This window comes from Haliaeetus leucocephalus, unplaced genomic scaffold (assembly GCF_000737465.1).
Source record: "Haliaeetus leucocephalus isolate CR32 unplaced genomic scaffold, Haliaeetus_leucocephalus-4.0 Scaffold295, whole genome shotgun sequence".
Lineage (NCBI taxonomy): Eukaryota > Metazoa > Chordata > Aves > Accipitriformes > Accipitridae > Haliaeetus > Haliaeetus leucocephalus.
Window position 1 is genome coordinate 3,902,554 of NW_010972731.1, and position 27,796 is coordinate 3,930,349.

At 39.5% G+C, this 27,796-nt stretch overlaps 1 protein-coding gene across 1 annotated transcript in view; it reads right to left on the reverse strand.

Annotated features, from left to right (window-relative positions):
* Positions 1-27,796, reverse strand: part of LOC104833708 (chromosome unknown open reading frame, human C7orf50) — a 57,112-nt gene that overhangs the window by 14,168 nt on the left and 15,148 nt on the right. Inside the window, exon 2 of the mRNA XM_010570586.1 lies at positions 11,887-12,062. Coding sequence (XP_010568888.1) covers positions 11,887-12,062 — 176 coding nt within the window. The remainder of the gene's footprint in view (positions 1-11,886; positions 12,063-27,796) is intronic.

The following is a 27,796-nucleotide window of genomic DNA, read 5'->3' on the forward strand; positions in this document are numbered from 1 at the left end:
AGGCACAGTTACAGAAATTACATTTGCGGGCTTTTTTTTTTTTTTTAAATAAAATCCAAGTATTTTTATTGCTGGCTAATTAGGCATAGCTCATCTTTGTTACAGGAAGCCCCGCACAGCCCTCTTCAAGTAACGCATCACACAGACAGCTTACAGTGCATCTCAGAGGATACGACATTTGGGGTTATTCTGGACCAACAGCAAGAACCTATATAGAAGTTTTGGTGTTTGTTTTTTTTTTTAAAAAGACCCATCAACCATCCTTGTCATTTTTTACATCCCAATTTCGACATCTGGTGGCTGCATTCATTAGGAAGTAAAGCAGAGGCAGAAGGAGAGAGAGTGTTACAGACTCCTGGCCATTTGAATCTCCTAAGTTGTAATGTTACAGAATTATTTACTCTTCTTTTTTGCAGAAGAGTTCTAAAGAGGGACAAGCCAATGAAAATATCAAGATCAACCTAAAAGTGTATACCAGTTGACAGCCCACTTGCATTTTCTTGCTTTAGCTGATATGTTCAGGTATCTCTCACTGCATAATAGAAACTGCCGCTGCACTATGGTATTCAGGACAGCATCAGAGTCTCCTCTTCTAATATCCTGTCATATGCATTGCATTATTAAGATTTTAAGTAATCTACACTTAAAGAAACTGATCTGCCAATTACTGCTTCCTGCAGATGGCTCTCATTCCAATTCAATTTTATTCATATAAAAGTAATTACTGATACCTTTTTGGGCATCATCATATTAATAAATGTGTGGAGCAGGAGACAAGTTTTATTAAGGATCCAGTTATATTATTTCAAAAATATTGCTTGTTATTCTAACTCTGGCTAGGAAGCCTTGATGGCTCCCTGGAGCTAATTGATTAATAATCATTGCCAACTGCATTTTAAATTTTAATTTTGGCTTTGCCCGACTAGACTAAATGATTCCCTAGAGCTATGAAACTACTCGCCACTATTTTGATTATTTGGGCATTGGATGAATGGTTTGAATGTGTTTGAAGAAGTGAGCAGCAGTGTTAATTCTCCTAGATCTAAATTTTATGACACAGAGAAAACATAAACCCTTCCTTTTGCATTTTTGCCATGAAGACGATGGGTGAGTACAAAATGCCTTTTCTCAAATCCAGAAGATGGGTTAAGGATGGGATGCCTGGGCTCAGAGCCAGGCACTAGGCAAGGAGTTTGGAGAGCCGGGGGAAAAGCTGGCTTCAGAGGCTGGGAGGAAAAAGCTATGCCTCACGCTCCTTCAACGAAGCCTCACCGCAAATGAAATTTTACTAAAATAAAGTAAATAATCCCTGCAATCTGCTTTTAGTTTAAAAATATCAAGAGGTAGTTTGTTGTAATAGTTATATGTGAAGCGGGTAATTTTAATTATTCTGGTTTTATTTGGCCTGAATAGTGCACAAGTTTTCCTCAAGACAAATGGAAAAGGTCAAAGTGATTGTGTGAAGTGTTGAGCGCTCACAACTTCAGTGAGAAATGAAGGTGTCTAGTTACTGTCAGGATACGGTCCTGAAGCAGACTGGCCTGTTATTAATGACTTCTGCTTCTGAATCCCCCTAATATATCTCACAAGGTTTCTAAAAGTCATTTCAGATGAAATAATATCTTAAAACTGCTTAATTATTCAATTAGATGCAATCTCTTTTGTATAATACTATGGACAGATGAAAGCTGGATCTCAGTGAGAAATATCTAATGGCTACATTTAATAAACTGTTAAGAAAATTCATTTATACTAAATTTTATTTTACTGGAAATGAGAGTCATTAAGAAAGGATGCATTAAATTTTCTTAACAAGGTTTGGAAATAAAGACCTTATTTTACAGGAAAGAGAATCAAGCAAAGAAACCTTAACTATTTTTGCCCCAATATTTATGCAGTTAACACACATAATCGAGTTTTCCCCATCTGAGGAAGCACTTTACAGCACGATGGTTAATTACCACTAATACAATTTATAGCTGTGACAACATATATGGGAAAATTTATGAGGAATCTTAAAAACCTTACTGAAAAAATTATAAACAAATAAAAGCAAACTAAACTTTGAAAAAAAACAATTCACCAAGAATGCATGGGAAGTCTCCTCAGGCACGTGAGAACGAGCCGTCTTAAAAGCCACCAATCTCATCTGATACAAGATCATACGCAGGAGAAAAATCTTATATAAGTGACTGAGAATAATAAAAGTGCTGGCTGGCTAACTCGGGAATTTTTGTTCCTAGTTTTATCAGCAGCAATAAGATGGAACAAAGCTGCTCTGGTCATCTGCAGCAATACCACAAAGGACCACAACCGCAAGGAGACCCCAACCATGGAAGACAGAAATCTCTCCCAAAGTAGCTAAAAGGGTTTGGAATACTAAGCCATACATTGCATTCCCACCCAGAGATTAGTAGAGTTGCTAGCGGCCTTTAGTAATGTCTTGAGACACCACTACAGAAAAAAAAATCCATGTAAACTCCTCTTTCAAAATAAGGAATTGAGAAAAATCCTCCAGGTCTGTTGGGACGAGACATTGGTATAGGGCCAAAGAAAACAGAGCTTGTGTTCAGATGAGAAGAAAGCTATGTCTAGTCTCCCTTATGTCACTTGCTTTAAAGGAGACCTTTGGATAGTACAAGGACTTGGGTGAGTGACAAACTTCATCACTGTTTAATTTATCCATCTGAAAAACACAGTAATATAACAATTTCTCAAAAGCTGTCATAACAAGAGTGAATAAATTAGCGTCAAAATATTTTTCATTTACTTTGTCAAAATACAGTCATGATATGCTATCAGGAAAGGTATTATGGGAAAGCAAATTACCATTACTATGACGGGGAGAAGATAGAGAAAATATTTTTTAAAAAACAAAAATAAAAATCCCTTTAAAGATGGGGCTGGTTAGTCGATAACATATTTTTCAGCCGATCCTGTAAATGATAGATGTCAGATGAAAGGATTTATGAGTTCATGTTAATGATGCTATTAAATACAGTATTTCCCTATGAGAAAGTTTGAACCAAATGCCCAAGTAAATATTTTGACAGCTTTGTTTCACACTGAAAAAAAGGGTAGAAGTGCAAAGAGACAGAAAATTTCAAAGTAAATCACTCTGCAGCTTTTACTGAAATATGCTTTGAGATATGTACTTGTGACCTTCCATAAAATTAATTCAAAGATTTAGAAAGATGAATTATTTGATTTGGAGCCATAAAGCAGGATTAGAATTTGCTAATCTACTTCTCCCTTTTTGTTAAATTTAGTGACCATTTATGGTTATGGAAATTACAAGAAGAAATCTCTTTCCTCTGCCATAAACTAAATAGGACAATGAGCAAATTTAGAAAGATAGAACAGCTACTGACTCTGACTGAGAAAAATTCAGCATGGACATGAGCTTCCCTTGCTTTCGCCTCTTAAGCCACACCTTAGCGCTAAGCAAAGGGTTAAGAAAGCTACTCCAAAACCATTCCCTGTAGAAAGAAGTTTATTAATAACTAAACCATAAGAGGTTTGGTTCAGGGAAAGTTGTGCTAGTCCAGCTGCTTTTCCAAAGCTCAGTTGAATGAGTTGCATCATAAGCATTTACTAATTTGGCTGGGAAATCATGCAATCATTGATGTTTCTAAAACTTCCTACTTCTGAATGAGTTGAAAATACCACAGAAATATCTGCAACGTCTGAGAACTTCCACATCTAACTAAGCTTAAAAGTCTTGGAACCTGACATTTCAGTATCTTCAAAACAATCACCTGTTTTGTCTCTAGAAACCAGAGTCCAGCAAGCTAGAAATGGCAAAATACACTTGTAAGTACCTAGGATCTTCATGACTTGATACACCACTATGGAGAGGACTTGCTAGAAATGACTGACATTATAAAAAAAAAAGTAATTCTGTCCATCTGGACCATTTCCAGGATAGTATTACAGATACCCAGAATATAGTCCTACGGTTCATTTTCTTCCCAGAAATTCGTGGTAAAAATAGCTAAGATTGGCTCTGAGCTACTTAAAGTTGTTTTTTGTTCTTACTTTTGGTTGCTGTTTTTAGAATTATGTAGTAAATAATACTATTATTTGTCAGCATTAACTTTAACTGACAAGTTTCTCTTCAGTAACAGCTAACGAAGCCTCGGTGCCGGCTCTGGCATTGGAAGCGGTGTAACTTATAAACGACCTCTGTGCAGTGCCTGAGCTCATTTGCAGAGAGCCGTGACTTCTTAATTCAGGCTCATCTGGGTGTTGACCTGGTTATTCAGCTTCCAGCGTCGAGTCAGTAGTTCTGCACAGCACTGTGCTGTGCAGGCACCTTCTGCTGCTCAGCACCGGCGCAGACACCTCTTTAACCATCTGCATTGCAAAGCTGGACTTGCATGGAAGAGCTGCAGACCAAAATTGTTGCCTTCCTTTTTTTGGTGAGTCTTCGTCAGGCAAAGCCTGGATCACTCAGTCTGGATAGCTGTAATATTTATAGCTGGAAAAAGAGATGAGATCTACATAAGGAGCAGTAATCTGCATGAACTCACTAAATTAAGAGTAAGATGTTAATGTGCTTCTTGCGAAGCAGTGAAATTGTTGTATTAGAACCATAAAAAGCAGCTAACCCACCAAGAAGTTAATAACGGTTTAAAAGCAATTCCTGCACAATATGACATCCTGTGGATGTCACGTGGGGGTTAGAAAAACACAGGCATGGCTCCAACACAGTTCCGCATATCACTTGCCATCAAGACACAGAAAAGTGAATCCAGAAGTCAATGAGTGTATCATAGGGACTGAAAATCATCAAGTTGGGCTGCCGTCAGACATCTTGATTAAACAGGCAAAAGCTGTATGCTGCTATTACCAAGACTGTAACGTGACATCCACAGAATCCTAAATGCATAGTTGGACTAATCAGATGATAACGAGGACACTAACATCTGGAAATATATATCATAAAGCCAACTCTGAAACAGTAGAGTATCTGACTTGCTGCAGCCAGGCTGAAGTAGAATGAGAAGCACTGTCCCTTTTACAGTCAGTGAAAAATTTATTATGGCTATAGTTGTCACGTTCATGCCAACGCTGTCATTAACACAAAACTGAATAGTTTGGGGGGGAGAAAAAAAAGTAAAGGTTTTTAGTGTGCAGCAAATTAAACGTGAAATCGCAATGCGCTATGGCTCAAAGATGAATCCAGTGTTGTTGCCCATAAACCAAGCCGGAGTGACAGGGAGCAGGAAGGAATCACAGACTCTCAGTCCCTTCTGCGTGAAGCTGGAAGGTGGCTCCAGTAAAACAGCGTGCTTGCTTCCAGGTCTCGCCTTTCCAGAATGATCACAGACACAGGAGTTCAAAGAAGAGCAATAGAACACATCAGTGTCTGGAAGGACTAGCAACAGATGAAGGATTACAGATGTACTGCTTCACCAAAGGGGCAGTGAGATTGAGAAAACCAGTAACAGCCACGTGAAGGATGTAAACAGCAGGACGGGGAGAAGTTATTTACAAAATGTGGGGCAATGCAACGATCTAGAAAATCTTGCTGAATAACAGGTCCAATGTAGCAGAACAATTTTTCTGCTTCATATACCCTAACAGCAAGCTTTGCCTTCTGCAGAAGATAATATGCTTGAGTATCTTTACGGAATAGCCCTAAGCAGCACCAAATCTGTAGAGTGAATAGGACCTCTCCACCTACCCCCACAAGAATAACTGCTGGCATACCGGCACCCTAAAAATAGGAAGGTGTGGGCGTTGCAACTGAGAGCTTTGTAGAGTTTCTGAGTAATGCCGGGGCTGCTAGGGAACTGCAAACAAACTGAGGTGGCTTCATCAGATGCCATGGGGTACTTAAGTTACACAAGGGAGTGTAGGATAATGATAAGGTAACTCTCTCTTAATAAGACGACACAATTTTCTCTGCCACAAACAGAGACAGTGGCTTCCTTTAAAATGAGGAAGATCTGTCCAACTATTAACATCAATTAGAAAACATTCAGTTTAACAGACATGCTGATTTAGGTCAAGGAGAACAATCCCACTTAGAGGCAGGGCAGGCCCTGGTAGAAGTTAAAAGCCAAGCAACACAGAAAGTTGGAGAAGTACTAAAATTCACTGATCTCTAGAATATTAGGAAACGTGCAAGCCTTTGAAATCAGATGGTAGCAAGTGCCTGCCTGAGTTCATATAAAACAGCGACAGAACAACACCAAATGCAAATTTATCCTGTGTGTGACTCTCTGGATTCATGAGGCTTCTTATGGAACTAATTAATTACATCCATAGTTAATGCTTGCCCCAGAACCTTTAAAAAATAGCCCTATGATTATTAAAGCAAAACTAGCCTCCATTGCTATTCCCCTAATCTTCAAGGAAAAGCTGCTCTTTCAAGACACCTTAAAGCCCCACTTGTTGAAGGGAATTCAGCAACATTTCTGTGTCTAATTACAATGGTTTCTCTTAAGTTCACATACTGTTTTTGCTACTGGCTAATTGAGATTTATCACTTGAGCAGCTCTCCAATATTTTATGAAATTCAAGATAACTGATGACCTTTTATATATGCTGCACCTCCCTATCAGGAAGGAAACTCATTCTCCATCCCGGAGGGTGGGGGAAGGAGGAATGACACTAAGTGCTAATGTTAGTTGCTATCAAACCGAAAGAGTCTGTCTCTGGAGGAAGAAAAAAAAAAATCCATGTATGTTTAGATTTCTAGTGCTTCAGTTACTCTTAATATCTAAAAGCTTAAGCCATCGATGGTGAAACATCAACACCAGTGCCCAAGTTTGAAATTAATAAAGATTAAGGCCAGCAGCAATGAGAATGACTTAAATAAGTTCAGAATCAAACATCGAAAGTCATCACTGACCGCGGCTAAACAAATACTTAACCTGTGAAAGGCAAAACAGCTTCAAAACGTTATGGATCAACAAAGTAAACTAAATCTGACACAAGCCCACTCAATGTACTTTAAATTTAGAAGCTGTTTTTCAACATTAATGAGTGTGGTTGTATTTGCGCAGAAGCTCTCCCAATAGAGTCACTTGGCCCCAAACGTGGTAGGATGAATGGTTTTGTGATTTCCTGAAGGGCCACCGTCATCTCAGCTGTTTGGCCACAAACCTCAAACGTTGCTGCCCTCTTTACAGCCCAGCAAAAGCATCTCCTAGTTCCTTCAAAAATCAGAAACTTCTTAGATGCTAACACAAAGTGAACACTATGCTACCTATTAATGCTCTTCTCCAGTTGGCCTCTGCTCCGGTAGGAGTGAAAACTTGATATACTTTATACATGTTATTTTTATTTATATCATATATATATCTATATAATATAGATAATATAATATATTACATATATTTAAAAATATCAAAGTATCAAAATAAATGCTTACAGCAACACAGCTCAGATTTCTGTATTCTTTGAAAGGAAGAACAATGTTTCAGCTTTAAAATCTCCCATGCTTGGCAGCGTTTGTAGTAAAGTCTGACCAAGGACTGGGATCTGTTTCCATCCTGCAAACACAGCAGATAAACAACCGCCCTGGGTTGTACACTGCTTTCAGCAGTACTGCCACTGCGCTCAGCAAAAACCACCTTGCGTTCTGCAGAGTCAGACTATTTCCCCACTGGATGGGCAATTCTGACTGTCTCTCACTTTTGTATTTCTGTAATGTCCCCTTGCTTTGCATTATTCTTATAAGCATCTTTTTTTCTTTAAAAAAGTCTCTGGCATTCTCTGAATCTCACCTAAATTTAAATTAGGGTTGAGGACAGTAAGATCTATAAAGAAAACTGAAAAGACAATGCCTTGGGAAACATTCTGGTGACATATATTACTACTATAACATAAATCATTACAGAAAGAAAACAAATGTACTCCAGCAGCTTATTTTTTAAATTTTAACATGTGATAAATAATGTTGCAGGGCTTAGGTAATTCACAGCAATATCCAGATAACGATATTACCTATTACTTCTACTTCAGATGATATCAGTCTTGTAATTCCACATACTTTTAGTGACATCTTTTCAGATCTCTGTCTATTCCTTTGATGGGTGATGAAGAAAACCATATGTGCAGATCCATATAGCAATGAACTTTCTAAGCCAAACACAAGAACAGAAGCGTTTCTAGGAGAGAGTGGCTTGCCAAGACAAACAAGTTCTGCCAACATTTTAACACCACAGAAGGTCAGTTAGGTTATAATTAAGTCTAATTACCATTCTCATGAATTGCAACATCTTTTCACATGAAGGCGCTTAGTGCTCAGAAAAGGATGAATTTTTATTTTATCTTTTCCAAGCAGCACAGTAATGAGACATTGTAATCTTGGCTTTAAACCTGAATCATCACTTACCATCATAAAGAAAAAAGGCATGTCATCATTAAAAGGAAGAGATTTTTGCAGTTTATTGAACCACTAATACTTCCTCACTCCTGCTTTTCCCTATTCCTCTGCAGTAATTTTACAGGTTTTTTTCTCTTCTGTTCAGTACCACTCCTTTTTTTTTCATTATTCCACATTTTCTTTTTTCCTTCTCACAGCTTCATAACCTTTCTGCTTCCTTTTTCGCTTTAGCTCCCTATTTTTAATCCTCTGTATAACTTCAGATCTTCCTCTCTGCTCCCCCAGCAAGCTGGAGAATCTGATGGTAGCAGACTTTCTTCTGTTTCCGCAGGCATGCTGTGATTGCTGCGTTAGACAGAATTGCATTGGGAAACGGCCTGAGCTTATCCCATCGAGGGAAAAGGTGAGATAAAAATTGGTGAAGCAAAGAGATTTTTTTCTCGCCCTTTCTTTTTCCCAACAGGCCAGTAGAAAGCGAGAGAGGAAAAAACCAGGAGCCGTTTGGCTGCTTCTCCTCTATCAGGAGTGCAAAACCTGGTGCATACTTGTCCTGGTCTCATTCAAATGAGAAAGCTGCTGAAAAGCCTGGGCTATCAAGGTCACCCAGCTCACAGGGGAAACCCTTCAGCACCCTCAGGTCTAGCTGGGGGCTGCAGTTTGCTAGTTGGCATCAGCTGCTGTTGCCCATGGCCATCCCATACCCATGGGGAAAAAGCACCTCTCAAGTGCTAGGGTGGTCCTCCAGTAAAATGATCATTTGACCTCTCTGGAGGCTGGCAAAGCATCAAGGGCTATTTGGTTTTAGACTCAAATAACGAACCTGGAAAATGGGAAGAACTGGTCAGCTTGTAGCACGGAGGTTGACAAAGACCCCCACGCGTCGGCAGCGCTATCAAAGGCAGCCACGTGCCTCCGTCCACCGTTGCTCTTCGTGCGAAGCATCACTCCGACTCTAGCTCTCTTGCTGCGATGCCGCTCTTAAAGCCGTCAGGAAGGGCAGTATGCAATTAGCCTGGTCCTGCCCCCCGCACCCTGCATGCCTTACTCCCTCTCATCCGTGCTCTCTTCACTAACTCATCTCGACTAAAAGAAGGAGGCATGTCTTTGTGAAAGTCACCTTGTGCCTCAGCGAAGAGAGGAGCGCTGCCTGTGGGCTGCCTGCTACTTCCATTTTATTTTTTAAACGGAACATATAAGGCTATCGCAGAAGCAGGGCTTTCTAAGCACAGGAACCCCCACAAAACAGTAACTGTTGTTCACTATGTTTTATTTCCTCCAAGTAAAATTTTGTTATTTCTCCCTGACCTTACTGCTTGAAACAGAAATTTATTCTCCTGGTGAAGAATTCCACATACCAGAAAAGATGATTCTGCACTCTGAGGCAACTACTACCTCTTAAAATAGGAATGACTTACAAAATTAGTTTAATTTTCCCTTGCACATCAAAAGTCTAGATATGTAACAAAAAATCTTTCACTGAATGCTTTCTAACATTTTTCTTTAAAAGTTATCAAACAAAATTTCACTAAAATAAATCCAGTATTTTCCTGTCATAGGCTAAAGCCTCACAGAGTTGTGCTCTCACACTGCGAATAGTCTCTTAATAAATAAAAATGACAGTTTTAGTTATCATATGGTACTTCAAGTTCCACCTGTCCTACAGGAGATTCACATGCCAGCAGGGAATTAAGATGCCACTTCACTTAGCAACCCTTATGTCATGCAAAGCTTTTTATTGTAGGTGGGTCAAAACATAAACCCACAGCACCCTTTTGTTTACTTCCAATTATATTAATCTCTCACATCGCTAAGATTAACTTATCCTCCCACATATTATTCACACCTGTAGCCCTACAAAAACATGTAGACTGAAATCCTTAACCCACTAAAGTTGCTGGGGATTTTGCAGTGGACTTCCAGAGCTTGGATTTTAGTTTCCTTTCCCCAGCTAATATATTATTTCTTTGATTACTTTAAATCCAGTTGTTTCTTTTTCCGATCTTGCTGGGTTAAAAACACGCCTGAGGTGTAAAAGGATTAAGCTGTTTTTCTGTAATTTACAATGGTGCAAGATGGTTCCAGCACATTTGAGGCTAGAACGGTGTCTACGGTTATGTTTGCTTGGCAGTTCAGCATCTTAGAACTATCCCTGTTAAGTCCACAACATTCAAATTGTCTGTTGCTGAAATAAACCCTCACAACCTGCTGCTGTATATACAGCCCTTGGACTCTGTGTGAGACCAAACGACATTGCAGGTTTACTATTTCAAGGTAAAGGTTAAGTGAAACTCTAGAGTCAAATTGGTTCAAATATTAGTTCAAATGTAGTTTCACATTCTCTCACCTAAGAAGGCAAAAATCCATACAGATAACAGTGGAATATCAAGCAAAAACCCATAGCTTGTTCCTTTGCTTTCCAAACCGTTATCCAGAGATCCACCACTTAGTAGAACACACACCAGAGTATAGTCTGAGCAGATGTTCAAAGCTAACTGTCAATCCGTTTGCAGTTCAAAACAGTGGTGAACTACTCCAGCTGTTTTCCAGATCAAAAATATTATTGTCATTTTGCTATCGCTGCGTGCTGAGGGTTATGTAACAAAAATGCACATGTCCCTCTGCCTGGAATGCAATTAATTTCCTCCCTCCCCACTGAGAGTGGTAAGTAACAATTCAGACAGTCTGGATGCTTCAGTTTTGAGCATGGCCAGAGATGCAACCCTGGAACTGTTCCACGTGGTAACCCAGTATTTGTAACACGCCTCTTCTGGAGGTCTTACAGACAGGGTATATTTTTCAGTTTGGAAAAAAAATAAACACTATCGTCCTGTTTATACATGACCTCTTACTGTCTGTAGGGTCCTATGAACGCTTTCCTGTAGTTCTTTAGTTTAACCATAGCTTTTGCTTTATGTTGGAATTTTAAGTATTATACGTAAGCGCACTAACTAGATGAAGTAATCGCTTCTGATCTGAAATCAGCCACCATACTTGCCATATACTTTGGTACGCAAAAATAAGGCATTGTACACTATTAACTTTAATATAGTGGCATAAACCCATCTCAAGTTACAAATATCCAAACGCTATGCAGGTGGTTAAGTTCAGACTCCATAATGCTTAACCATTTCATGCAATTTGCTCATATGAAAAGAAAAACTGGAACTCTTTCAATTAGAACAGCGTACTCAAGAAACAAAACTAACTTCCGCAATGCAATCTTTTCTGCCATGTGCCTTTCATCTTTGTAAGTGCAGCTAACCCAGTGGTATTTATATATCAACCATAAGATCTTCAGGACATGAGCTGTCTTTCTATAAAATGTTTGCACCATACTTAACATCTCTCACTTGTTCCTGTGATATAAATACAATGGGGTGATCAGCCGTACCCGAGGGTGTCAACTGAGATGAAACATTAACTTAACACTTAACTGCAGCAATTTCCTTTAATGTGTTATTACTTGGTTCAGCTTGTTCTGGATTTCTGGCACGGTTTACAGCTTACTTTCTAGGGAGCACCTGCAGTGGTTTTACTATTCTTACCTGGTTAAATAGGCCAGAGCCAGCTCAGATCCCGACTGCTTTTTGGGTTCCACCTTTTTAGTAGAGATTCCAGCTTCCCTCATCAGCTGTTTTTCCTTCTTCTTGCGCTCTTTTTTTAATTTTCTTTCCAGTTTCCTCCTTTCCTCTGCGGTAAGTTCTTCCTCTTCTTTTGTCACCTGAAATAATCAACATTTAAATAAAGTGTTTATATTTCTATAGGAAAGTGAACAAAATATGCATAAATGCAATTGAAGGGTACAGGTAATATTTAAAACCAGAAGCTTCAAGCTTCATAATTTTACTGTTCACTATACTTCCATCACCTCTCTACTCTGCTCAATTCACAGAACTGTAAATACTGCACTTGCAGAAATCTGTAGAACTGCCCTCTGTAGATGATTATACTGCTCTCAGCAGTACAGTAATGTGAGCACCTTCGAGCTATGTATTAAACATCATATCTCAAATTTGTTGTGCTGTTTATTCTCCCATACTCAAACCTGAGGGGGGAATGTGAACAGCAGAGGCTGTTTCATAGTGTAGGGAGGGTATGGATTGTTTTTAGCATACACACATTTAAGTAGAAGTAGGGTTTCCTTAAGATTCTTAGCTTCTGGGGCTGTTTGTTGTGTAAACTCACACCTCCCCGGACAGAGAAAACCTCTGTCTGCCACACAGGGGCTTCACCTCCATTATGCCAAAGGAGATGTGACAACTACCATTTTCATCCAAGACCTCTTGGAGATCCTTTAGCAATCTTGGGTAAATATATGCACGATCTTCAATAAACATATACACATATATCCCACAAAAGTTAAAGTTGCTTTAGGTCTGCAGACAGAACAGTTAACTATTCACGTCTAAACCCATATTACGATAAATATATGCATAAGCACACCCCAAATGAAAGTATTTCACACACAGATGAAGAGCATTAAATAGATACACTGAGGTTATCAGGGAAAATCCAGTGTGAGATCACACAGTGTAGAAATAAAATGTTGTTCCATAGCAAGATGAGATTGACTCCAGGGACTCCTAGACATCTGAGAGAGGTTCATTCATAACTTTCCAGGCAATAGTCTCACCGAATTACTACGTATCAATTAGAAGCATAAAAACTGCAGCTGGTCTAATACTAGATGGCTGTTTATTCAATGCCCTCCCCAAGATTTCCCCGAGAGAGAGAGATTTACTCTTTACAGAACCCTAACTACTCTGATGATCATCATACATAGACCTTCACGAAACTGTAGATGAAGTAGTTTCTGGGTACCCAAACCCCTATGTACCTTGGGAAGCAGAAGGGATTTGGACACTATGAAGCCACCTCTTCTGTACAACCTCCCAGTAACAACTGAGCAATGAAAAAAGTATGAAATTCTGCAAACAAAACTCTGTATTGGTCTTGCTTTTAGATATTTCCAAGTCCAAGATTGAAGGGGTGGTGCTAATTCTTAGCTTATATGATAGTTACAGATCTCACACAGTCCCAAATAAAACTTAGATACCTTCATCGTGGTTTAAGGAACTGCTGCTTCTCAGCCACCTCCATGGGTCAGGCACTGAGATAAAATGCAGGCTAAAGGTATGCACAAGGACCATTTAAGTATCACCTTCTCTTCCAAGAACAGAAATCCAGTAGCAAAAATACTAGACGTATTAGCTCTTGTGATGAGCTCGGGGGTTTTAGCTCCTGTTTGCTGTGCTGTACTACTTCCCTACTATCATTTGGAGCCAAGTCAAAATTGCAAACATTGACACACTTCTGAATTACGGGCTCAGACTGGAATAGGTCGTCAGGCTCCCATTTTTTTAACTAACCCTATTTAGCACCTTCAGTCAAGACGGTTTAAACATCCTCCTCATGACATTTAATGAGAAGAGATGGGGCTGTGGACAATGCTGTGGAAATAGTGTTTGCAGTAAAGTGAAATGTGATAGAGATGCTGCCCAAGCAGTAATGATTTGTGACTGACTCCATTAATTAATCCACTTCCTCAGCCACAGTTGTACCGAATTTGTTAAGACAACCTGAGCAAGGAACAGACTCCTGCAAGGCCAGGCTATATTTATAAGAAGATGGGGTCTCTGGGTAGGGAAAACCCACCCACCGACAGCAGTGGAAATGGCACGGGTGTTAAGGTGGCCCAGGTGGACTTTGAAGCAGACTTCTGTATGACAAGGACAGAAAAACGGGAGGTTGCATGCATTTGTCGAGTTATTTAAATCCATAATTCTTCTGCTGAAAATAAATGAAGTACGCTTTCTGATGTTTCTGCCAAATCTGCATGCCCTCGGACACTTCAACTATAAGCTGACGAAGGTAGAGTATACAGAGACAAGGCAGTCCGGAGAGGCCACCCATGCCTATGGCAGCTGTATGAGCATCTCACATCCCAAGGCTGGGGAAGATAAAGGAGCCTAACCGCCACCAACATTCCCAGGAACGAGAATTACGTTCACAGAGCGGACTTGGTTCAGGTCCAGCAGCTTTACTATATAGCATCGTACTTGCCAGGTCAGGTCCTCTGCTAGAGCATCGGAAACTCACGGAGGCCAAACTGAGTGCAGAAGAAACGCCGTTCCTCCTCTCTCTGCTCCCTCCTGACCTGTCCAAGGAACCCATAACCGAAACCTGAATGCACAAGATCAACTGCTTTATGGAAAGAGTGGTTAAAACCGCTTTATAAACTCACAAATCCTTAGTGTTACATTAATTTGTGTTAGTGAAGTGCTTTCAAATGAAAATCCAGACATGGTGCTAAATAACATTATTCTTGCTGACATTCGAGCAAAGGATGGTTCAAGAAGACAATACCTGAGCACAATCTTATTTGCCAAAGATACCTGCTGAGGACTAAACATTTGTTCAGTGTCAATTCATGTATCATCTAAGTTTACTCTGACTCATCTTTTCAACTTGCTGTTTTCAAAGACCAAAAAAGGGCAAGAAAGCAGAAATTAGAATAAATGGGAGTGGGACAGTAAAGAGGATTTGCCTTTTTTGTTTAAAATATTTTTTAGCTACTTCTGTGGAAAAGCCAGCATTCATGTGCAAACACATGCAAAAAAGCAACATATGTTGCATTTGTATAGAAGACGTTTTATAACACATGCTGAGAATATAATAATATTTAGGGTGAAGGTAGGTACGTAATTGTTACACAGGAAACAACGTTTTCATTTGAAAAGCCACCCTGGTACTTACTAAAATAACAATCCAGCCACACAAAGCCCAGGAAAACACTGAGGGTGGTCATTTATAAAGTGTTTGTAAAAGATTACTACAGCAGCTGTCCAACAGACGACACACTACAGTTAATCTTCCTTTAAAAATAATGTAATGAATTTGTTTACTTTTCTGTGAGCCATGAAGCTTTCAAATAAAGTGACTGTAGCACATCATTAGAGCCGGTCTGATAAAGAGGCCTCTGCTTCTTCATACTTACAGTAAACGCGTATCTCTGTACTTTCCCTCCACCCCCACATTCCTCGCATTATAAAAAGCTTTTTATCCCCCTCCCCGGCTGCTCCATTAAAAACAAAACAAGTTGCTCCCTCCCTGTAGGTCCCAACGTAAATACCGAGCCCTAACAACGTTTGTTTCCAGCATCGCAGTTGATGCGCCGTCGGCTGTCTGAAACGAGGACTTTGTTCTCCCTGCAGGGCTGGGGCTGTCCCGGGCGTGAAAAAGTCAGGATTTACAGCTGGAGGTACCTTCTGCTAGTCCACAGCATCATTCAAGGAAAATCGGATTCATCAGGCTTCTGTTTGGGACTCCCAGCACACATACTGCGAAAGAGATCGCAACCTCACAGCTCAAACAACTCTTCTAGTTGGAACTCTACTTCTATCCATCCACGTCAACTTGATTAATCTAGTAGTACGCACCACCATCTGTCCTTGACTGGGCTTTAATTTGAAAGCCTCAAGTTTTATGTGCTTCATAAAATACCTACACTTGGTGGTATATTCGCCACTGAAGCTGAGGGTAATTTTATCGCAATGTAAAAAACCCCAACACAACCAAACCCAACCTTCCCCAAAACCTGGGACTCGAAAGAAAACAAAACCAAACCTTCCACTGGAATTTAAAGCCTAGCTGTATTTATTTTAACTCGGATGACCTTTGTTATGATACTTTACTGATGCATCTCTCCTTTCTTTAAATCAACAGCCTTATTTTTTAATTTCTCCTTCCCTGAACCATTAGTGTGACTGTGTTCCTGAAAGATGTGTCCAGAGTTTGTGAGCCATTTGGATTAAGAGTTTTAGTATTATGTCATTATTTAAATTAAAAAAAACCCCAACCAACAGGACTTCATTGTTTTGAGGTCATAAATATTCCACGTTGTCTCCTTCTATATTTATAAAGTGACATCACAATTTGTAGTGCTACAATTTAGTCTTAACTACAACATTGTAAAGTCCCTATTTGAGCATGTGAGACACTTGTTTATTGATGTGATAAATTTAAACCACATGCATACAGAAAAACACAACACTTGCTTATTTGCAAAGCCTGCTGAGAGCTGCCACACCACCTTGGATTGTGGGCTCATTAGATCTCAATCTAAACAAGGTCAGGCTAGGTCAGTACACTTGAATGAATGACATTCAGAGGAGAGCCAGTGTTTTCTCGTGATTAAGGAGGTGGGAGTCTTCTATTTGGAAACTCTCCAGAAGGCCTCAAAAGGTGCTAAAAGGCGTATTGCCACTGGATGCCACATTTGGAGTAAAAGACAGAACCCCAAGTCTTTAACACTTCTGCTCATAAAAACCCATGTCATCTTTGCAAGGGTATGGAGATGTGAGCTCAGACATCTTCCAGCAAATTCCCAAAGTTCACACCACACCATGTCCATCTGCGTGCGAAGCGCTGTGACTGCCCATACAGTGCCTTTCACCAATGCCAGGCTCTAAATTTCTGAATTGGACGTAAACATAGTAATATACTGTAAATAGTCTAAGACATCTGACTCAAAATATCCCGAGGCTTCAGCTGTGGCAGTTTTAGATACCAGTTAAAGTTTTCCACTATTATTTGTAATCTGGAAATACTGCACAAATTGTAACATTTTGTAAGTGATCTTTAGAAATGAGCTTACCCATCATAAAAGGGGAGCCATCTCAAACAGAAGTACAGCATTTAATAGTGTAAAGCAGTCCTGCTAAGCAATTCAGAACAGTAAAAAAGTAACTATAACTGCAAGAGAAACTGGCAGAAAGATGTACCCAAGACAGGATTTCTTGAAGCAGCCACACCTTGATCAGCCACACCACCAAATTTACTATTTCTTAGTACCAGTGAATCCAGCTCCCCCAAAAGCCAGTAGGCTTTTGTCCTTTTCTACCAGCACAGCAACACAAGTCTGTACAAGAGCAAAGCAAGCAACATCAGAAATCCGGAGGAATAAATTGTAACTCAACTAACAGCGACAAATGTATAAAAAGGGCATCAAATTTTTGAACTCCAAAAAGAAAGATGGGGAAATGGATCATACGGCTTATTTCATAGTAGGAGCATTGTATCGCCTTGTTTGTTCATTAAGCTCATGTTATTTCATAACTTTTAACATAGAGAAATGTCAAAAGGTGCTTTGTTCACTGACCAAGGGCTGACGAGGAGCTACCAACTCGTCACATAATGGATTCTGCTTACAAGTAGCCTTTTGCCCCAAAAATGCCCCGTGCACGATATCAGCATGCAAAACGTTCTGTTTCTGTCTTACACAATACATACGAACCCAGATAAATAACTGGCCATCTGCCAGCTCAAAAACAAAAAGCGGAATCTATAAACACAGTTCAAAACCTATAAAGAAGAAAGGCTGGCAAATCCTTAGATGCAAGGTTCATAAAAGAAAGATTGACAAATGATTTATTATTGGAGGCTTGCCAAAGAACTGTGCTACAACTACAGCTATAGAATTTGCATAAAATAGTTCATGGCCATATTGAATTTAAATAACTATTTTCTATCATTTAGCACCTTATGAAAAGTAGTAGTATGACCAGAGAGGGCATATGAAATTTCATTACCATGAAGAAAGCAAATTTTGAATGAAAAGTAACATTTGTAGAAGTATACCTCCTTACATCATGTCTGTAGCACTCACAGAGGAGGATTTTTTTTTAAATTATACATTGCTCAAAGAAAAAATTAAAATTTTTCATAAAAGCTAGGTGGTTTTAGAATCTCAATTCCTCACAACAAAAACACTGGGAGTAACTTACAACAAGTTGATTTGGAAAGGTTTCTGTAGACGCAACCCAGGCAGAAAAGCCTCAGACAAGTTCTGCAAGAAGCCAGATTTAAAAAAGAACAAGCTTTTTATCTTTCTGATCCAGGAAAGGATTCTCCTAGTGCTTGTGTAAATGTTTTTTTTAAAAAAAAAAAGCAGCCTTGTGTACACAGCTATAATATCTCATAAGCACAAGAGATCAGGTAGCACCCTAAATTTGCAGCTGTAATTTAGAATAGATGCACCTTTATTAGCTTGAAACTGGGCTTAATTTGCAACTATGTGATCTTTACATATTTCATAGATTTACAGCCAATTCTGAAGAGCACATAAAGTGTTATCATTAAGAACTGCTGAATAAGAAGAAATTGAACAATTTACCAAATTAAATGAAAGCATTTATAGGCACACGGAACAATACGATTTACAGAACCTAGCTCATTGAATTCCACTTTATAGATTGTTTGCTCCTGTAAAATACATACTTTAGCAGATTAAGTTCTAAGGCATAAATTAGTACCGTATTTTATTTCTCGTTTTTATTCACCAGTATCACAGTCCTGAGTACAACAGAAATATTTAAGACAACACCGCGACTGCAGGCTTGGAGAATGCAGTTTTGCTTCATTTGCAACTACAGCACTGCCAGGAATTTTCACATATTTGTCGAAGGATTTTGCTTACTCTCTTACCCTTAATTAAACCATGTTAACCAATCAGCAGAAGATGGAATTAAAAAAAAAAAGGAAACCCCTCGGAAATAATTTGTATCCACATCCCTGTGGCTTACACACAGCCCTTTTAACCCCTCCCCAGAAACGCACAGAGGAATTTTAATAGAAGGAGCACGAGACAGTCGCAGCGCTCGGCATTTTCATCGCCACCAAAGTCGTCCCCTTTAGGGGTGCTGACAATCTCTTCCAAAGCTTAAAAAGGCTTTAGGCTGCAAGAGGAGGTCGAAGCAGAGCATAGGCTGCTCTGAAATCCTTGCTGGAGGATTAAAAAGAAAATAAATAAATAAAATAAAGCAACCCCAAACCACGAGCTCGATCTCCTCCAATGAAAGAGGTACCACAGGGTGTAGGCAGGTTGCCAGGCGAGCTCGGCAGCGTGACCGCACTGCATTGAGTTTCTTTAATGAAAGCCAGGAAAGAACACATTACACAGTGTTTCTTCTGAGAACCAGCTAGCCTCCAGTGATTGAAATCAATAAAAACAGTCGGCAAGGGGCCCAGTGGGGGAAGAGAGAAATCTCCGCTACAGCATTCAGTTTGCTTTCCACTTTCTCCCTCCCCCCCTAAAGTTAAACTCTGAAGATCACCATGACAAGCTACTTCGCTTCCAGCGCTGGGAAGACGCTGGTGGGGATTTAAAGGAAGCGAGCGCTTTCCTTCGCCTCCCCGCTCCGCTCCCCCCCGCCCCCGGCGCGAAGGAAATGAAAGGCTTGTTTGGAATCTGAATCCTGCCTGGAAAAACTTCATCGGACAAGTGCATCGTTCTGCGTTTCAGGAAAGGGATGGATTTTACAGTCAGAGAACGCTAAAAGGTGAGAGGGGAAAGAAAAAGCAGGAATCTGATTCAGCCAGAGCCCACGTACAGGCTAGGATGCCCACCACGGCGGAGGGGACCTCTGGAACCGCGGGAAGGACTGCAAGCAAATGCCTGAAATTGGCACGATCCACATCCTAAAGCAGCCAAAACGTTAGGCAACACGTGACCGACGCGCCGACCCAGGTAAGCAGAACCCGCTTTTAACAATTCCCTGTACCGCGTCCGAAATCAGGGCGAGACCTTTCTGCTTCAGCCTCTGCAGATTGCCCCACGTCCTTCCTCATTAACCTCACGCACGTTAACACTAAGCCCGTCCCGTCGGAAAATCGCGTCGGGCCGCTAATCCTCACTGAACTGTAAAACAAGCACAAAGGCCCTTTGTTTACCATTTTTGCGTTGAATTTGCCAGTTGACAAGGTAGGACGGGGCCGTTGCGTGAGTGCAGCCCCTCCAGGAGCTCACGCTCCTGGTCCAGGAGGACCCGCTCGGAGTAGGGGAACACGGCGGACACCGCACGCTGGAGCCGACTGTGATCGGAGAGAGTGCCAGTAATGAATTTCTAATATGGTCCATATTTATCTATTTTATTTATATATTTTAATCACCATAGCAGCCACATACAGTACATACTTGCAGAGTTCCGTGCGCTGATCTGTACTACAAATTACAGCAACTTGCATGCACAGAGGCTCGCCCGATTGTTTTGTCGAAAAGAACTTTGCAATTACTTGTTAATAGAGCCAAGGGGGATTTCTGGCACGTTGTTTAGGAATGACCAACATAGGTTTACCCAGCACGTGTATATTCTGCCATTACCCTAATGCATGCAGTTTTTATACAGACACTCCTATAAAAATGGGAGAGACACAGATCGCAGCTGTAGATCACAACATTCTTCTCAAGTTTTTTGGCCAACTTCAGATGATTTATCTAGACTTCAGTGAGACACAAAAGGTGAAATCAAAGCCTGCCTTTTGCAAGGCAAGCAAAAACGATGATAGCTACATCCTTTTTCCAGCAGTGGCAGGAATTCAGTGGAATGGATAATAAATAGGTGCCTGTGGAGCAAGAGCAACCATGCTTGCTCCCCCATGCTGGTCATCGTTAGATGTTGACAGCGACACACACACTCACTGCCAGGGAAGGCTGGAGAGGGACTGGATGCCTCCACTTCCACTCAATGTTTCGGCACCTCGTTATCCCAAAACCTGTAGGGTACGTAGTCTGGATGACTCCGATGGTAGAGAGAAGAGACTTCCCACCATCTCCTCCATTTCAGTACCGGCAGAGAAAACGCAAGAATTTAGTACAGCAAGTGCATATGTATTTCTGCAGGTGCAATTTTGCTCTTTCTTTGGAAAATGCAGCCTTTTAAGGGTGATTTTACTATTTTCGCATCACGTGGAAATGGAAATGACCCACACACTTGAAGAGTGCCCTGGAGAACACCTCCATGGCAAAAGTAAGGGACTGTTATTTTTGCACGGAAGTTTAAGCATTTTTAAAGCATGAACTGTTCTGATCAAGCTATGAAAATAGCTAAGGCAATATTTAAATAGTAAGTTTTTACGCTGATTTTATCAGTCCAGTTTTGAACTCTTCACACAAAACAGTTGCAAAATTATAGCTGAAGATGTAATTAAAGAACAATAATTTACAATAAAAAAGCAAAGGCGTGATTCATAATCGAATATGGCCCGATATGAGTTTTTGGGCATATCCACAGACCCACGATTCACCTTTTCAAAATCTGTTCCATGTTTTGCCTCCCCCTGCAGAGATCCTTTGGAGAAATGACAGCACCTTCATAGTTCAGGAATCACAGCAATCACTCCCACACCAATCAACAAGTCTGTTTTGCACTGCTCTTGAAGCTAAATTTAACCTTATGCAGAGGAACTCACTGAAGCCTTTACTTAAAATTTCAAACAAGGAAAGCTTAGGTGGGACTTAGACAATGCATATCATTTGTACCAATGTTCTCAAGCTCAAATGATACTCCTCCCCATTACTCCCTCAGCAGAAAATATAAATATTATCTTTAAAGCAGAGCGCAGGGTATTTTAGTTCATAGTAATGCATTTTTCAGAAGCTAAGCAGTATGAGTTTCCACAGTATTTACTGTTAATGGAACGTGTTCTTTTCAAACACACAACATCGAAAAAAAAATATTTTCTCATTCAGAAGTTTTGACCAAATACAGATATTCTAGCAGTCACACCACAAGGCAAGACTTGTCAGAGATTTTCAGTTACACCGATGTTATTAAAGCAGACGCCCTGAACAGTGACCCAGTCCTTCAGCCTCTTCCTTTAGAGTATGGAGATCTGGAAGAATCCCATGTTGCTTTGCTGAGTTGGATACAACAAAACAGAACTAATGGGAACCTATTTCTTACATTTCCACTAGTCTTGAGAGTCCCATATCATCAGGAGTACTTCATCCTTAACAACACATCACATCTTCACCATAGTCAAGAGTTCCTAATAGTTCATGCCAATTGTCCTTCCAGCAATATACGTTGGTAAAAGAGCTTTTTGAAAACGGTATATAAGGTTTTGTAACAGTTAGCAAAGTAGATGAAATGATTCTAAAGGTGGAAGGACAAACATTTGTTTTAATCTCGCCCATCTAAATCTTTATGAAAGGAAAGATCTGGGATTCTACAAAACAAGTGGAATGGCTATTCAAAAAATGCTGAAATTCAACAATAGAAGTGCAAACATCAGGGTCTGCTGAACACCTGGATAGCCCATCTTGGGTGAAACACAATACTTGTGTCTGCACTGGTGGAAAAAGCGTTGCCATCCCTTTCCAATGAACGTGATCTGACACTTCTTGAATACTCTAAAGCTTCCAAGGTATCTCCTTTCTTATTTACACCAGTGGTTCATGTTCACAGTACTGGATTCATTCAGCTGCATATATTTAGTTTGCTGAAATTGACAGTTTCTCTGCAACATACCCATTCTGACTCAAAAATGGAACACAATTAAGCATACAGTTGGAGAAGGTACATTTTTCCCCATCTATGGGAAAGACTAGAGAAGCAGAAGACTAATTATTAAATGAAAAAAATAAATGGTTATCAATCCCTAGGAAAGGTGGCTTTCCTTACAATTCAAACAGGAATCCTTATGTTTGACTTAGGAAGACATTTTTTGTTAAAAACAAAAAAGCCATCAAAACCTGTAGAAAAACTTCAGACCTCTTTACCAAGAAGTTGTCATTAGCTCCAGAGTTCAACAGGATGTATATCTAGAGGGAATTAATGTCCTGGTGTATATACACTCTACTTTCAAACCCTCTGTATTCTCCGAGACCTCAACAAAACTTCTATTCATTAATTTATTATTAAATAAAACTAGCATCACTTGTAGTTTGCTATACTAAGATCTTTTAAAAAAACTAGCTAAATATTCCAGAATGTATTTCATACATACATTTATATACACTCAACTGCACACACACATGTATGCAGGAACATGGAATTTTCAATTTGTGATGAACAAGACCCAAAAGGAGACACTCAATAAAAGGGAGTGGGCAGGATTAATTTCTTTAGCAGAATGTGTTCATGATTCAGCGATCCTAAAATAGGCAACCACAGCAACACCCAGAACACAGGCAGGACCTCAACTGTCCTGCACGTTCATACCATGACAAATGAGCATAAGGGTATCAACAACCTCAACTCATGGTTTGCCACTTGATTTGCCTTACAATAGGATAAATGGTTTGGGAGACAGAGAACTGGACCCTAAGTTTGGTTATGAAAAGAGAGACATCTTAACACAAAATAAGGAATGAATATGATGGACATTACAGATTTTTGCATTTGACTTTATGCCCAGTGATAACCAGAGATGGGTGACTTAGACTGTGACAGTTAATTTCTGTGAAATGATTATTCTTGTAAATATATGTAATTTCCATGAATAGACCTTTGAACACCTGTATGCAGAATCTGAACCTGTTTCAAGAAACTATAAAGCTCCACTTGTATGTCATGTACAGTTCAGTTCCCACTGAACATCTTATCCTAAGGAGTTTTATCTCAAGGAGGAAGGTAAAGGAATAAAGTTTCTAAGAGTTGGCACAAATTACACAATCTAGCTTTCCTTCAGGTCTGCTTGCTGTTCTTCCGATCACAATGATCAAGTGCAAGTAGTACTGTCTCATTAAACATGACTGGTAGGAAGAAAGAATTTGAATATATTGTTTGTCAGTTTGAAATGGTCTCCTGAAAGCGCCTTAAGAAAATGTCATCCATATTTTCATCATTTTGAAAGTCGCTGAAATTAAAGTACAATCCATTCCCCAAATCCTATTTATTTAGCAACGCTTTACATGCTTTCTGTTCTTGTGAGGTCCCTGATAACTATACATCTATGATACTAACTCTTAAGCTCTCCAGATTTATCACACAGCCCTGGAATACTGAAATGACATCTGGTTTTTATAGCATCAGGTGTGCCCTCATTATGCTTTTGTGAGGCAGAGCAGAAAATTGAAAAACAATTATGATTTAAGACCCTAAATTAAAACCTGTCGACTGTTTAGTAAAAATACTCCATAAAACCTGTTTGTATTTCAACAGACCACACTGAAGGATATCATTGTAAAAGCAGCACAAAAGACGGTGTTGGTGGTGTTTGCTTATTTTGGAATTAAGGAACATAGCAAGTTATCCTAAAATAAAATTGTATTAATCTACATTTCAATAATAAGTAGCTTACACATATCTATAAAATACATAGTATAATTTACATGGATTGAATTTACAACTCGTGTTAGTTTCAAAGTCAAGTTTACATGCAGAAGTTACATTTTACATCTTTGACAAACCAAGTATAAACACAACAGAAAATGGCAGTTGGCCACATGATTTTAAAGTTAAGTATAAAATAGAATGGATAATTACAGATGGAATAACATGTAAAATACAAAAAAGAACGGACCAACAGACTAACAGGAGGATTAAGTTTATCACATACCTGTTCTGTTATCGTGTCATTTTGCAGGGATCAAAAGAAAGGAAAGTTTTAAAGTAGGAACAACAAGCAACTTCTTCATTGCACACAGGGCAGCCCAGCAAAAAGCACTGGAGATGCTCATTAGAAAATGCAGACCGCCAAAGGTAAATGTTTGAATTGTTAGTGAAAGAAGAGTCAAGATTTCCATAGCACATCCAGGATAATGGTTAGGGTGGGAACAGATTGCAAAGCTTTCAAAGTGAAGGAGTTTATGCTTGGCAGAAGGAAAAGAGACCAAAGGAAGAGAGAGATTAATAGCAAATGGAAGGTCCATCTCAAGGGAGATTCTGATCTTCAGGAAATTTTTAAATACTTTTAACTGGTCTGGAAAAAAGCCAAGACATCAGAATTCTTTTTTGAATGGCAACAGAAAAGCTTTATATTTTTTTTTACTTGCCAACAATACAACTTACTTTGAAACAGAAAAATCAAAGTAAAACCAAAATTAAAATGAAGATTCTACCTTAACATGAGATGTTCCGGTATTATGAATGTGAAATGAGAAAGCAGATGTCACACTTCTCTGTTGAAGATTAAATTTAAAGTCAAGATGTCTCCTAAACCACTTTACATAAAATTGCAATCTCCAAAAGAAAAAAAAAACACAAAACACACAAGTTTGGCAAAGAAATTTTCTCATTTTTTCCTTTTCTTTTTTTAAACTTTGTTTAGAAATGAGTACTTTCCCTTGGAATACTGGGAGCTAAAATCATACTGGAATGTCATAAGGTAGAAATGGAGAGACAACCTCCTCCCAGTGATGCAGGCAGCATAGTTACTGAAATGTGAAGTCAAGGAGAATAGGGAACACTGGAAAAGTTAGAGAAGCCAGGAAAATCAGCACCTATTTTTCTTTCAAGATAGCAAAGACAAAACACTGTAGTTCCTGCACAGGATTCTTCCAGATTCTCTGAATGAACTCTTCATTTATTTAATGCTTTCATAAAATCTGTCATTGACCCTTAAAAACTTCTATTAATTGACTCAAAAAATTCTAAAGCAGTTTTGAAGCACTGACTTATCTCCCACTGTACATGACCAACCAGGCATCCAGTAACAATAAGAGGTAATTCATGATTAATTCCAACTTTCAAGTTATAAGCAGGAGCATGATTCATACTTTTCCTGGCTTTGAAAATGTTTACAGCAGTTTTTTTTTTTTTTTTTTTTACTTCTACACCCAGATCTTGCTATGATTAGACTTGGGATACAACTGGAAATGAAAGATAATAATCTGATTCTTCAAACACTCTTGACAACTTTCATGGCAGGAAGTATGCTTCATGGTGGCAGTTTTAAGCCAAACTTTGCAACTTGTCCAAAGTAACATAAATTTAAACCAATTGTGGAACTTCTCAGCTTAAAAATTTCTAGCTTTCAGGCACATGTTCAGCACAACAATATATCACAGAACAACATTTTCTCCTTTCATGCAGTATGTATTCATTTTTACATACATAAAATCAAAAAGCATTGCAGCTCCTAGAGCCTCCAACTGGATAAACATTCCCAAACTATTTTGTTTTGTAGACATTTTTGCATGTCAGCTCTTTTGCACGTTTATGTGTCTGCCCGACGTAGCTGCAATTAGCATGGCCCAACGTGGCAAACAGAGCTGCCAGCCATCGCCTCCTGCATCCCACCCAGGGGCTTCTGCGCTCCCTGTCCCTCGCAGGGAGCCCTCGGCTCAGGAAATACGGCAACAAAGCCTAAAGCGCCGTCGTGCTTGGCAACATGACAGAGAGAGTTCTTCAACAAGGTGGAAACGCTGCTCAGAGATTTAAAAAAATTTAAAAAATTTAAAAAAAATAAATAAAAAAATCAAAGAACCTTAAAGAATTAGCTACGATGCTATTCTGTCCCCAAAGGTGATACGGCTCCTCTCTCGTTCTAGATTTGTCACATCAACATTTACATAATTTGATTAAGAACTTGATATCTTAAATCCGCCATACCTTATGAACAGCAGGACTAGAAAATCTGAAACAAATACGCGAAACCACCTGGACAATACTGCAGAGTTTTCTGCACGCAGACCCAGCAGGAAGGCCACGAGAGGCGACCCTCGTGCAGAATGACGATAGACCTGGGCCCTACAACTTCCACCCAGTGTAAAGCTGAGCTTAGCTGCCAGGGGAATTCTGCAGGAGTGAAACATAGCAAGCAAAACTCCAAGTAGTAGGTAATACAGTTTGCGTAACGTTCAGCTCTCAGCTGGTAGTGATCTTAGGGAATGCGAGAGTTCAGAAAGGTACCATACTGTGTTTTAACTATGGTAATCAACATAACTAACAGTTCTGGTCTATGCTTTCTAAAGCTTAGATGTACGATACAACCCTAGTTGCAGTCAGGCCTTCTAATTTTCATATGTTTTTATGCATCAGCAGAGCCTTCTACTCCTACACTGCTAGGCTAGCCTTGGCCAAGGGCGAGATGTTGTGGTTGGCAGATCTTATACATTCGTTTATCTAATGACTAATCTGAGATGCAATTTCATAATTACTGTGAAGATTCCTGCTGCTCTAAAGAAGGCCATGGGACTTACTCTAATGACCAGCCCAAAGAAGAATGGTGATATATACTGGAGAATTCAAACGGCACACAAAATAGAGCGAAAAATATAAACTCTGCATACATGAGGCCCTCACTGGCAAAATATATAGAATGTTCTTAAGTTGACAGTTTTATAACTCTAAATGGTTTCGCAAATGAAATCCAAACAAAAGAGCAGAGACGTACTCTAAATCACTCAGCAATTGCTGCTTAGAAAAACCAGCAACCACTAACTCCAGCAAACAAAAAGAGTTGCTTTAAGTAAGCTTAATGAATGGAAAAAATGTCAGCTTTTTTCTTGTTGTTCTTTCAGCTTTATTTTTCTATATTCTTGAATCTATACACGTAATGATTCAGTTCACCCTGACAAATATGGTATAACCAACTATCAATCACATCAACTTTTTATATGTTGAGAGAATTCAGATACCAAATGATAAAACGAGTTCAGGCAGAGGGCATATGTTAAGCAGCTGTGAGTCCGTTTAAGCTGTCTATACGTCTAAAAGCTTAATGCCATTA